Source organism: Lithobates pipiens, unplaced genomic scaffold (genome assembly GCF_037356315.1).
Source record: "Lithobates pipiens isolate NorthernLeopardFrog02 unplaced genomic scaffold, aLitPip1_a1.2 Scaffold_150, whole genome shotgun sequence".
NCBI lineage: Eukaryota > Metazoa > Chordata > Amphibia > Anura > Ranidae > Lithobates > Lithobates pipiens.
In genome coordinates, this window is record NW_027507739.1 from 27,859 (window position 1) to 41,740 (window position 13,882).

Below are 13,882 nucleotides of genomic sequence, written 5' to 3' on the forward strand. Positions count from 1 at the left end.
AGGACGGACTGTCCGTCGGTTTGTCTGACGGACTTAGTTGGCCAGACAGTCCGCCCGTGTGTACGCGGCTTTAGATAATTCATTCCGCATTGATTTCTATTACATGCAATACCGCATGTGGCCAGAGGTGGGGGGGGTGCCGGAGAGCCTCGGAAATACTCGAGGACAGCTCGGCAAGGCTGGGAAACACTCGGGAACAGAGTATTTCTGAGTATTTTTGAGTATTTTTGAGTGACTGAGTATTTCCAAACGGCTCCAAACCGTTCTGAGCGTCCCCGGCGCCCCCGCATCTCTGGCCAAATGCGGTACTGCACACCCCATTAGCTTGAATTCTGCTAGTTTTGTGAGACAACACTCACAAACTGAGTCAGATTTAAAAAAAAAAAAAAAAAGTTACTCATCTTACTCATCTTTCAAAACGCTCGTTAACCACGCTACTCGTAAACCAAGGTTCCACTGTATTGGGTATTTGTACCAATTTTATAACTTTGGACCCATTGATATTAGCCTGACGTACAGCTCTTACAGGCAGCTCTCTGTCTGGCAGGGCATGCTTAGGGGTCCCATGAAAAAGGCCAAAATAGAATATAGAAGGATGGGAGCACCACAGGTTTGAATCAAGTCAAATAAACGTTTATCTTGACACCATGTAAGAGGAGAGAGCCGACACATTTTGGGGACTCAACTTCCTCCTTCCCACAGACAAATTGTGCACAATGGACAAGACAGCAGCTTAGAATGATCACAAGTCGCCAGTCGGAGAGATCGGTGGAGGGCTCCCATTAGAAATCACAAGGCCCCGTACATCCTGCCTGACCGGGCCCCACCCCCGAAAATATCAAAATGTAATTTTCACTGAAAACACAGAAAATCTTTATTAGCGGACAGAAACATAACATAAAACTAATTTCTGCTAAGTCTAAAAGATAAAAAAGTTAATAAAGTTCTGTGTGTAAATGAGGTCTTGGGGCTCATTCACACAAGCGCTGTGGTCTGTATAGTGTAAATCTGTGTTTTTTTGGGGGTTTTTTTTATGTGGCTTTTGCCATGTGCAGGCAGCCCATGTTACACTTTAGGAACGCAGCAGCTGTATGAACGGGTCCTAAGTGGACAGGCGGGTGGATGCAGGTGAAAGACCTCAAAACACAGACAAACGTGCAGTCAGGGTCACTCACCCGCACCTGAGCACTTATCAAATTAGGACCTGCGGCTGTGTTCATACACAGGGAGCGGGGGATCAGATGTGGGCAACACACAAAAAGGGGGGATCAGTGCGGTGGGACAGGAGGACAATTACAGGATGATGCATTCTGTAATTGTGCCTGTGTCTCTCCCTCCAGCAGCTGAAAGCAGGCAGCAGGGAGAGTGGGAGAAACCAGCTTTTAGCTGCTGGAGGAAGGACACAGACAGACACAGTGCATCGTTCTGTAATTGTCCTCCTGTCTTGCCGATCCCCCTACTGTTTGGGTCTCCCCCTGTGTGCCGGGGCCCCCTACAGGTGGTACCCCTGTCGGCAGCACTGGATAGGCGACTGGTGATCCTTCTAATACTGGTTAAAAAGAAAAAACACTATCAGCACGCAGAGAAATCTCTTTTCCTGGTGTCCCAAAACTTACCTGCCAGGATGTGGGTTGGTCTGAGGAGGTCAGGAGGCGACCGAGTTTCTCATACAAGTTACTGAGCAGCTCAGCGCCCAGCATCTCATAGACATACATGAGGGTGTCAGAGATGTCAACTCTGTAGGAGAAAGATACAGGGGGTTATTCACATGCCGGGTGAGGGTGAAATGTGCCATGGTTTTATGAAATGCTCACATTATTCCACACTGAGAGACCAGTCACTCCTTGGCCAAACATCTGTGGATATTATGGTATATTTACAGATAAGCAACAGTGAGAACTTCCATGTATAGGATGTGATGGGTCCCACAACCAGAACCTGGACCTTCCACCAGAAGTATTCATGATGGAAAATATTTAATATAATCCATAGCAACTTAAGCTACCTTGAATTTAACGGTTTTAGCAAGTGAAAAGACGACACTCTTTGGTTGCTATAAACAAGAACACATCCTCAGGCGCAATGCTGTTTTTAACACCTTCCCACCTGGCCTATAGCAGAATGATGGACGGGGGGGGGTGCTTTATTCTGAGTGGACATCATATGACGTCCTTCAGAATGGGCCTCCCAGTGCAGCAATCCGTGGTGCGGCATGTCCCTCGGACACACCGCCTCACCAATCTCGGTAATGCCTGTCAGTGTCCACAAGTGATGCCAAACAGTGCCCATCAGTGCTGCGAATTAGAGCACATCGGGGATGCCTGTCAGAGCCCATCAGTGCCTCCTCACCAGTGCCCATCACTGCAGCCTCACCAGCACTGGCGCCTCCCCCTTGACCAGTGCCCCCATAGCAAGCCGCTTGCTATAAGAGCACTGGTGCGCGCTCGCTCCTGAGCCCTGCTCAATGCATCTATAAGACACACAGATCCATGGCTCGGCCCTGCCACCAGCTCTCTCCTCATTGGCTTACTGGCTGTGACTGACAACATTGGGAGCCAATGGCTAACGCTGCTGTCTCAGCCAATGAGGAGAGGGAGTCCCAGGACAGCTGAGGCTCTTGTGTACAACGCTGGTTCGAGAGGGAGCTCAGGTGAGTATTTGGGGGGAGGGGGAAGCAGCAGCACACTAAAGGTTTTTTTACTTTCATGCATAATATGCACCTTCAGCTTGTACAATCACTTTAAGAAAGCAAAGCAGGTCCTATGGCAAAGGTACCTTGTTCAATGTAGGTATCCCACGCCTCACAAAAGGGGTCCTGCGTTGCTCCGAAGTGTTGTACCTTACCTCTGTGGTGTGATCGATGGAATAAAGTTTGGAAAACCTTTTCTAGATCTATGGTGTGCTAGTTATATACTGTATACTCTTGCTTATAACGTTACTGGTCTCCAGCTGGTAGTTGCTACAACACCCACGTAATTTTCTGCCCATGCCAGGAATGTGTGCAATGGAAATATTATATGTGACATGTATTGCTCAATAACAGGGAGCCATAAGAAGGGTCCTCCTTCCCCTTCCATGCGTACACAGATTCCTCCATGGTAAGAATAAAAACATTGCACTCCTCCAGATTATAAATTATGAAGCGCAGACCTGTGTAACCAGGGATGTAGATTTTATTTTCCTTACATGAAGGTCTCCCAGTCCTGCCATTCCAAAACTGCCCAGCAAGGGTCCAAGGGCATGTGCCTCTGCCTTATCGCCACTGCCCAGTAATGGTATGGGGAAATGTGCCCCTAACGTACTATCACTGCCCAGTGGCAGTCCCAGGAGATGTGCCTCTGCCTTTTCTCCACCGCCCAGTGATGGTATGGGGGGGAAAAGTGCTTCCACTGCTGAGCGGTGGTCCCAGGGGTTGCACCTCTGCGGTATAACCTGTGCCCAGCAACAGTCTTCAGAGATGGGCCTCTGCTGTTTTACCACTGCCCAGTGACGATTTGAGGGAATACAATACCACTGCTGCTCATCAACTGACCCAAGAGACGCACCTTTGTCATATCACCACTGCCCAGTGATGGTCCCTGGAGATGCCCCTCCTCCATATCACCACTGCCCAGCAACAGTCCGGAGAGACACACCTTTGTCATATCAATACTGCCCAGTGATGGTCCATGGGGATGCCCCTCCACCATTCCACCACTGTCCAGCAACAGTCCTGAGAGATGTGCCTCCACCATTGCCCAGCAACAGTCCCGAGAGATGTGTCTCCACCATATCACCACTGCCCAGCAACAGTCCTGAGAGATGTGCCTCCACCCTTCCACCACTGTCCAGCAACGGTCCTGAGAGATGTGCCTCCACCATATCACCACTGTCCAGCAACAATCCCAAGAGATGTGCCTCCACCATACCACCACTGTCCAGCAACGGTCCTGAGAGATGTGCCTCCACCATACCACCACTGTCCAGAAACAGCCCTGAGAGATGTGCCTCTACCATATCACCACTGTCCAGCAACAATCCTGAGAGATGTGCCTCTACCATATCACCACTGCCCAGCAACAATCCCGGGAGACACACCATCATATCACCACTGCCCAGTGATGGTCCCTGGAGATGCCCCTCCACCATACTACCCCTGCCCAGCAACAGTCCTGAGAGATGTGCCTCCACCATATCACCACTGCCCAGTGATGGTCCCTGGAGATGCCCCTCCACCATACTACCCCTGCCCAGCAACAGTCCTGAGAGATGTGCCTCCACCATATCACCACTGCCCAGCAACAGTCCTGAGAGATGTGCCTCCACCATATCACCACTGCCCAACAACAGTCCTGAGAGATGTGCCTCCACCATATCACCACTGCCCAGCAACAGTCCTGAGAGATGTGCCTCCACCATATCACCACTGCCCAACAACAGTCCTGAGAGATGTGCCTTCACCATATCACCACTGCCCAGCAACAGCCCTGAGAGATGTGCCTCCACCATATCACCACTGTCCAGCAACGGTCCTGAGCGATATGCATCCACCATTCCCCCACTGTCCACAAACAGTCCTGAGAGATGTGCCTCTACCATATCACCACTGTCCAGCAACAGTCCTGAGAGATGTGCCTCTACCATATCACCACTGCCCAGCAACAGTCCTGAGAGATGTGCCTCCACCATTGCCCAGCAACAGTCCTGAGAGATGTGCCTCCACCATATCACCACTGCCCAGCAACAGTCCTGAGAGATGTGCCCCCACCACATCACCACTGCCCAGCAACAGTCCTGAGAGATGTGCCCCCACCATATCACCACTGCCCAGCAACAGTCCTGAGAGATGTGCCCCCACCATATCGCCACTGCCCAGCAACAGCCCTGAGAGATGTGCCTCCACCATATCACCACTGCCCAGCAACAGTTCAGGGAAAAGTGCCACCGTCATACCACCACTGCCCGACGAGTGGATGGAGATCACATGATACACTTTACTCTTTCCCCATCATCCCCTCTTCCACCGATTTCACCCAGCCAGTCACTGTGCCTCTCTCTTTACCCGGAAAAAATGTACCCATCTCTTCCACTAACTTTATCTATTTTTACAAAAGGTTTAAGTGTTTATGTTCATTTTTTTTTTTATCTAAATGGTTTAGTTATCAAAACCCTTTGTACTTAAAGTGGTTCTAAAAGTTTTTTAACCTACATGCATACTCTGCATTATGTTAAGAAATGTTTGGCTACCTTTTCTACACCCCCCCCCCCTTTCCTAAACACCTACCCGTCTCCTGTGATCATATGTTTTGAGGCGAGAGCATGGGGCATAGCTATGCCATGCTGTGTGTGCATATATGGATGCACACAGCCCGGCCCAGGAGCACACCCACACAGGGGTGCCCCCATACACATGGGTTACTTTGGAGGCACCCACAGGAAGAAGATGCAGGCAGCACTGGTGGGGGACTGCTAAAGAAGAGGTAAGGGGCCGTTCTGTGTGATGTTGTTGCATAGAGAAGGTAAGTAAAAATCTTTATATTTTATTTTTTATAAAAATACATAAAAAAAAAAAAAAAAAAAAAAGAGAAGGTAATCTTTAGTATCCTTTTAACTGCATACCAGGGGCGGACTGACCATTGGGCCAATCGGGCACTGCCCGAGGGCCCCGGGCCACTAGGGGGCCCCCCATCAGGGTTGCCAGCCTCAGTAAAACCAGGGACAGTATGTAAAAATCTGTGGGTTTTTTTTTTACATCTGTCTCTGAAATGTCCCTTACCGACATCCTTTTGGACTAAAAATCCAGAGATTATAGCTGCCCCCCCTCTCCAGTACCTTCTCAGCCAATAGAAACATGTCTGTGTATACTGTGTGTACATGTATGTGTATACTGTGTGTGTGTGTGTATACTGTGTGGCCCCATAATCTCCTATTGCCCGGGGGCCCCATGAGTTGTCAGTCCACCCCTGCTGCATACACTGGAATGGCATGTGTTTCCAGCTGCTGCTTCCTGGATGCTTTAGAGGAAGGCTCGGACCCCCTTAACCCCCTCCCGTATCTACGCCCCAGATTGTGACAACACCGGAAACAACAATACAAATTATGATGCTCAACCATTTATGTTAAGGGAAGTCACTTAAATTATTTAGGTGTTCATTCTAAAAGCTTTGAAAGATTATGATTTCCGAAATCGAATATGTCTTTTGTCTCTTTTATTCGGAAAGACCCTCTATTCCTATCAACAGTAATATATGTGCAGAGATATGACAATAAAAAAAAAAAAAAACACTTTAAAATAAAAACCATTATCATCTTTATATCATTTCAGTACCTGTAGATTCGGAATTGTTCCTTCTCATCAGAGGACCAGGATGCATACTCGTCGTCAGCAGGGAACTGTGCCTTTTGCAACAACACATCCACCAGCTGGAAATAGACCGGCCTATACACCTGCAGATACACCGTCTGCTTCTCCGTCTCAAAAGACAAGATATCGTCCTGTGGGGGGGGGGGATGAAAGACTGAGAATGACCCATGTGATTGACTGGACTTAGAACGTGTGAAGTGCTGGAATTGATGAAGGTTCAAAATGAAGTCAGATGGCAGTGGTCTCTTTCATGTTGGGACCCTGATGTGGTTTTTGAGGAGTCGGATTATATGGACTTTTACTAGTATAAAAGAGAGAGGTCCAAGCTGTAGGGATTGCTCCAGAAATAATAATTTTTCAGAATAAAAGGGGTGAATCAAAATCTGACAGACAACGCATTTCAGGGATTATGTACAAATCCTCCTTCACCAAAGATCCCTTAGTAAAAAAAAGGAATACCCTAAATGCTAAAAGGTACGTTGGCTGCCAGGCAACCCAAGTAATCCAATAACTACAGCTTTTAAAAAGTTAAAAGATAAAGATAACAATCCTAAACTAACGATTTCCCATGACTAACCCCCGAGGGGGTGGAGTGAAATGTGTTGGGGGTGTGTCCTGGCTGGAGGCTATTAAAAAAAAAAAAAATCCATAAATATATATCCCATAGTTTGTAGAGGCTATAACATTCATTCACGTAAACCTAAAATATACACTTATTGGGATTTTTTTTTTTACCAAAAATATGTAGCAGAATACATATTGGCTTATTTTATGAAGAAATTCGATTTTTTTATTGGATATGTTTTATATCAGAAAGCAAAAAAAATAAAATTTATATAATATATATATATATATATATATATATATATATATATATATATATATATATATATATATATATATATATATATTATTTATTATTATTTTTTTGCTTTCCGATTTTTTTTATTGGATATGTTTTATATCAGAAAGCAAAAAATATATATATTTTTTTGCTTTCTGATATAAAACATATCCAATAAAAAAAACAGAAAGCAAAAAATAAATGTGCGTGTGTATATATATATACACACACACACACACACACACACACACACACACATACACATTTATTTTTTGCTTTCTGATATTTTTTTATTGGATATGTTTTATATCAGAAAGCAAAAAAAAAAAATTATATATAATTTTTTTTTTGCTTTCTGATATAAAACATAACCAATAAAAAAAATATCAGAAAGCAAAAAATAAATGTGCGTATATATATATATATATATATATATATATATATATATATATATATATATATATATATATATATATATATATATATATATATATATATATTTTTTTTTTTTTTTTTTTTTTTTTTTTGCTTTCTGATTTTTTTTATTGGATATGTTTTATATCAGAAAGCAAAAAATTTATATCAGAAAGCAAAAAAATATATATTTTTTGCTTTCTGATATAAAACATATCCAATAAAAAAAAAATTCAGAAAGCAAAATATGAATGAATGAATGAAATACTTATATAGCGCACAATGCGAACTGAATCGCCTCTAGGCACACACATACATATACATACATACACACGCACATTTATTTTTTGCTTTCTGATATTTTTTTATTGGATATGTTTTATATCAGAAAGCAAAAAAAAAAATGATATAGATATATATATATATATATATATATATATATCTATATCATTTTTTTTTTTTTTTGCTTTCTGATATAAAACATATCCAATAAAAAAAAAAAATCGAATTTTTTTTTTGGTCGCTCTTTTTTTGTTTATAGCGCAAAAAATAAAAAGCCGCAGAGGTGATGAAATACCACCAAAAGAAAGCTCTATTTGTGGTGGGAAAAAAAATGACAAATGTTATTTGGGTACAGCGGTCGCACAACCGCGCAATTCTCAGTTAGTAGTAAGTAATGCAGTGCCATATCGTAAAAAAATAGCCTGGTCAAGAAGGTGGGGGGGGGGGGGGGGGGGGTGTAAATCTTCCAGGTCAAGCGGTTAATATGTATTATTGGTAACTTGTTCTTTTTTTTTCATATGGATCTGTGCTGTAATGGGACTTTTTTTTTTTATTATTTTTTTTTTTTATTCGTTATTTAGGTTGTGTCTTTTTGTCCTCATTTGTGTATTTAATTTGTACAAAATTTTTCTTTTCATGAATACAATCTGATATAAGAAAAAAAAATAAAAAAAAAAGGAAGAAGAGGAACCACTTTTCTTTACAGGTAGACCTTATTTTAAAGTCTTTATACTACCGACGGAATCATTTGAAGGCAGACTTGTGCAGTGCAATCCGGAAAGTACTCACATCGCTTCACTTTTTCCACATTTTGTTATGTTGCAGCCTTATTCCAAAATGGATTAAATTCATTATTTTCCTCAAAATTCTACAAAACAATCCCCCATAATGACAACATGAAAGAAGTTTGTTTGAACTCTTTCAAATTTGTTAAGAATAATAAAAAAAAACAATCCCTTGTACATAAGTATCACCCATGACACTCAGCACTGAGCTCAGGTCCCTCCTGTTTCCACTAATCATCATTGAGATGTTGCTACAACTTGATTGGAGGTCACCTGTGGTAGATTCAGTTGATTGGACATGATGTGGAAAGGCACACACCTGTCTATAGAAGGTCCTCCAGGTAACAGTGCATGTCAGAGCACAATCCAAGCCATGAAGTCCAAGGAAATGTCTGTAGACCTCCGAGACAGGATTGTATGGAGGCACAGATCGGGGGAAGGGAACAGAAACATTTCTGCAGCATTGAAGATCCCAATGAGCACAGTGACCTCCATCACACATAAATGAGATCAGGCCGCATGGCCAAACTGAGCGATCGGGGGAGAAGGGCCTTAGGTGGTCACTCTGACAGAGCTCCAGTGTTTCTGTGGAGAGAGGAGAACTTTCCAGAAGAACAAAAATCTCTGCAGCTCTCCACCAATCAGGCCTGTATGGTGGAGTGGTCAGACGGAAGTCACTCCTCAGTAAAAGGCACATGACAGCCGCCTGGAGTTTGCCAAAAGGCACCTGAAGGACTCGCAGACCATGAGAAACAAAATTCTCTGGTCTGATGAAACAAAGATTGAACTCTTTGGCCTGAATGGCGCATGTCATGTCTGGAGGAAACCAGGCACCGCTCATCACCTGCCAATACCATCCCTACAGTGAAGCATGGTGGTGGAAGCATCCTGCTGTGGGGATGTTTTTCAGTGGCAGGCACTGGGAGACTAGTCAGGATGGAGGGAAAGATGAATGCAGCAATGTACAGAGACATCCTTGATGAAAACCTGCTCCAGAGCGCTCTGAACCTCAGACTGGGGCGAAGGTTCATCTTCCAACAGGACAACGACCCGAAGCACACAGCCAAGATAACAAAGGAGTGGCTACGGAACAACTCTGTGCATCTCCTTCAGTGGTCCAGCCAGAGCCCAGACCTGAACCCGATTGAACATCTCTGGAGAGATCTGAAAATGCCTGAGCACCGACCCTCCCCCATCCAACCTGATGGAGCTTGAGAAGTCCTACAAAGAAGAACGGGAGAAACTTCCCAAAAATAGGTGTGTAGATTGTAGCATCATACTCATCATACATCATACTCATCATACATCATACTCATCATACATCATACTCAGCATACATCATACTCATCATACATCATACTCATCATACATCATACTCATCATACATCATACTCAACAAGACTTGAGGATGTAATTGGTACCAAAGGAGCTTCACCAAAGTATTGAGCAAAGGCTGCGATACCCCTGTGCATGGGAGGAGCCCGCGATACCTCTGTGCATGGGAGGAGCCCGCGATACCTCTGTTCATGGGAGGAGCCCGCGATACCTCTGTTCATGGGAGGAGCCCGCGATACCTCTGTGCATGGGAGGAGCCCGCGATACCTCTGTGCATGGGAGGAGCCCGCGATACCTCTGTGCATGGGAGGAGCCCGCGATACCTCTGTGCATGGGAGGAGCCCGCGATACCTCTGTGCATGGGAGGAGCCCGCGATACCTATGTGCATGGGAGGAGCCCGCGATACCTATGTGCATGGGAGGAGCCCGCGATACCTATGTGCATGGGAGGAGCCCGCGATACCTATGTGCATGGGAGGAGCCCGCGATACCTATGTGCATGGGAGGAGCCCGCGATACCTATGTGCATGGGAGGAGCCCGCGATACCTATGTGCATGGGAGGAGCCCGCGATACCTATGTGCATGGGAGGAGCCCGCGATACCTATGTGCATGGGAGGAGCCCGCGATACCTCTGTGCATGGGAGGAGCCCGCGATACCTCTGTGCATGGGAGGAGCCCGCGATACCTCTGTGCATGGGAGGAGCCCGCGATACCTCTGTGCATGGGAGGAGCCCGCGATACCTCTGTGCATGGGAGGAGCCCGCGATACCTCTGTGCATGGGAGGAGCCCGCGATACCTCTGTGCATGGGAGGAGCCCGCGATACCTCTGTGCATGGGAGGAGCCCGCGATACCTCTGTGCATGGGAGGAGCCCGCGATACCTCTGTGCATGGGAGGAGCCCGCGATACCTCTGTGCATGGGAGGAGCCCGCGATACCTCTGTGCATGGGAGGAGCCCGCGATACCTCTGTGCATGGGAGGAGCCCGCGATACCTCTGTGCATGGGAGGAGCCCGCGATACCTCTGTGCATGGGAGGAGCCCGCGATACCTCTGTGCATGGGAGGAGCCCGCGATACCTCTGTGCATGGGAGGAGCCCGCGATACCTCTGTACATGGGAGGAGCCCGCGATACCTATGTACATGGGAGGAGCCCGCGATACCTATGTACATGGGAGGAGCCCGCGATACCTATGTACATGGGAGGAGCCCGCGATACTTATGTACATGGGAGGAGCCTGCGATACTTATGTACATGAGATTTTTTCCCTTTTTATTTTTAATAATTTTGCAAAGATTTCAAACAAACTTCTTTCCCATTGTTATTATGGGGTATTGTTTGCAGAATTTTGAGGAAAATAATGGATTCAATCCATTTTGGAATAAGGCTGTAACATAACAAAATGTGGAAAAAGCGAAGCGCTGTGAAGACTTTCCAGATGCACTGTAAGGGAAGTTCACAGATACAAAAAAGGGTTATCCAGAAGCCCCACTGACTGAGCTGAACGATGATCATCACAATGAAGAAAGCGTACAAACCTGCAGCGTGTACCAGAAGGTCAGCGTGAGGGAGCTGGTGGTTTCGTTGACTGGATAATGACCCGGAATACCAGTGCAGAACATGATCATATTAACCAGAGCCAGAAAACTTTGCCAGTGATCCACCTGATCCAAGAGAGCCCTGTGACAGAGGACAGAGAGGAGATTGGAGATTCTGTACTCTGCAGCGGATACAATGAACAATAGTCATCTGTGACTGAGGAAGGCAATGTAACTAGATACACATTGTAGATTTTTGAAGAAACTCAGACTGACCAATGAGGGACAACAGAACCTGAATTATAATATAACAAAAGAATACGTGCTTTTCTACAGGTCACATGAACAGTTCTCTTTGGTGTTAAGCTTTGTATTCCGAATTAAAGGAATATTGGCAACAATATATCATTTAAAGGGGTGGGCCAGGGAAAAAATAAATAAATAAAAGTCAGCAGCTTCAAACACTGTAGCTGCTGACTTAAAGTGGTTGTAAACCCTTACAAACCACTTTGACCCACAGGTAAGCCTAGATTAAGGCTTACCTGTAGGTCCAAGCAATATCTCCTAAACCTATATGATTTAGGAGATATTTGCCCGAAAACGGGCACCGCTGTCTACGGCGCATGCGCCGTAGACAGCGGCGCGCAGGCGCAGTGAGCGCGGCATTCTCAGCGACGGAGCTGCCGCGCGTGTCGGTTCCCGTGCGCATGCGCGGGAGTGACGTCATCGCGGCTTCGCCGAATGACAGCGGCGGAGCTGCGAGACCCCACCAACAAGATGGATGCGGCGGACTACAGGGGACAGCGGCGACTTCGCTGGCTCCTGTGTCAGGTAAGTGACACATAATTGACTACTATGCGATACGATGCGATGCGATGCACAGTAGTCCATTATGCTTTACCTTTGCAGGGAATGAAAGAGGAAGTAAAGCCATCAGGGTTTACTTCCTCTTTAATAAGCACTTACCTTTCTAGGGTGCCCGCAACGTCAGCCGCCCGAGGCCGACTCGTCTCTTGGGTCTGGGCGCCGCCATTCAAAGTAAGGGAAACAGGCAGTGGAGCCTTGCGGCTGCAATACCCATTTCCTACTGCGCATGCGCGAGTCGCGCAGCGCTTTGTGAATGGGGGGCGCGCGCTGTGTTGTGGGACACAAACAGTTCCCACAACACACCGCGCCCCATTCCCCAGAAAGACAACGCGAGGAGGAGGAGGAGGAGAAGACAGAAGATCACCACGGAATAGGAAGAGGCAGATTAGGACAATCTGCCTAGCAACAGCCATTTCTGGTAGGTGAAAACATTTTATTTTTATTTTTTTTGCAGCCTTTTTATGCATTATTTTATTTAATTTTTTCATTTTTTTTTTTTAGGGTGGACCTCCCCTTTAACTGCTTCATTGCAAAATGACAGACGGGTGGGAACCCTTTTGTTCTTGATCGGTGTGTAAACGTGTGATGCTCACATCAACCTGTTTGGAAGTCTGTGGTTTGGAAACCCCCCTACGTACCGTGAATGGTTCTCTCCGAGCGCAACTATAACTCGGCAGATGCCGTGCGAGGTCTCGATGTCGCCGTTCTGCACGGCTTGCTGTAGCTGTTCCTGTAGTCCGAGCGCCTGGGGGATGAGCTTCAGCAGCGTGTTGACGTACCTGGAAAAGGAAACATTACACAGAGAATCCATCACTGATCATCACTGAAAGGGTTAAACATTTAATTGGACATAACTCAGCAGATCTGGATCCATCTATGAACCAGCGGAAGTTTTCCTCCCCATGGTTCCTGTGTCAGCCATGATGAAGCAATGATAAGAGCAGGGGTAGAGGGGTAGGTGACCTTGGAGAGATGGACATCTACCGCAACATGGAGGAGAGCAAAGGTCACCGGGGGGGGGGGGGGGGGGCAGCACAATTTTAGTTTAAAGTAGATCTAAGGCTTAAAACATTTTTTTTCACCATAATGCATTCCTTGTATTAAGGTAAAAAAATGTAGAAGAGGAGGATCGGGGCCGCTCTGTGCACGTAAATATGACCTTTTTTTGTTTTGTTTTTTTGTTTTTAACCACTTAAGCCGCGGAACAATTTGCAGCCAAAGGACCAGGCCCCTTTTTTTGCGATTCGGCACTGCGTCGCTTTAACTGACAATTGCGCGGTTCGTGCGACGTGGCTCCCAAATAAAATTGGCGTCCTTTTTTTTCCCCCCACAAATAGAGCTTTCTTTTGGTGGTATTTGATCACCTCTGCGGTTTTTATTTTTTGCGCTATAAACAAAAATAGAGTGACAATTTTGAAAAAAAAAAAAATCTATATTTTTTACTTTTTGCTGTAATAAATATCCCCCACAAAA

The 13,882-nt window shown here is 45.7% G+C and overlaps 1 protein-coding gene across 1 annotated transcript in view; it reads right to left on the reverse strand.

Moving 5' to 3' along the window:
• LOC143981404 (importin-13) overlaps positions 1-13,235 on the reverse strand; it is a gene marked incomplete at its 3' end in the record, with an annotated part of 39,166 nt that extends 25,931 nt beyond the window's left edge. Inside the window, 4 exon segments of the mRNA XM_077479233.1 lie at positions 1,617-1,737; positions 6,308-6,474; positions 11,543-11,684; positions 13,048-13,235. Of these exon segments, the coding sequence (XP_077335359.1) occupies positions 1,617-1,737; positions 6,308-6,474; positions 11,543-11,684; positions 13,048-13,220 (603 nt within the window).
• Positions 13,236-13,882: the final 647 nt, after the last annotated feature.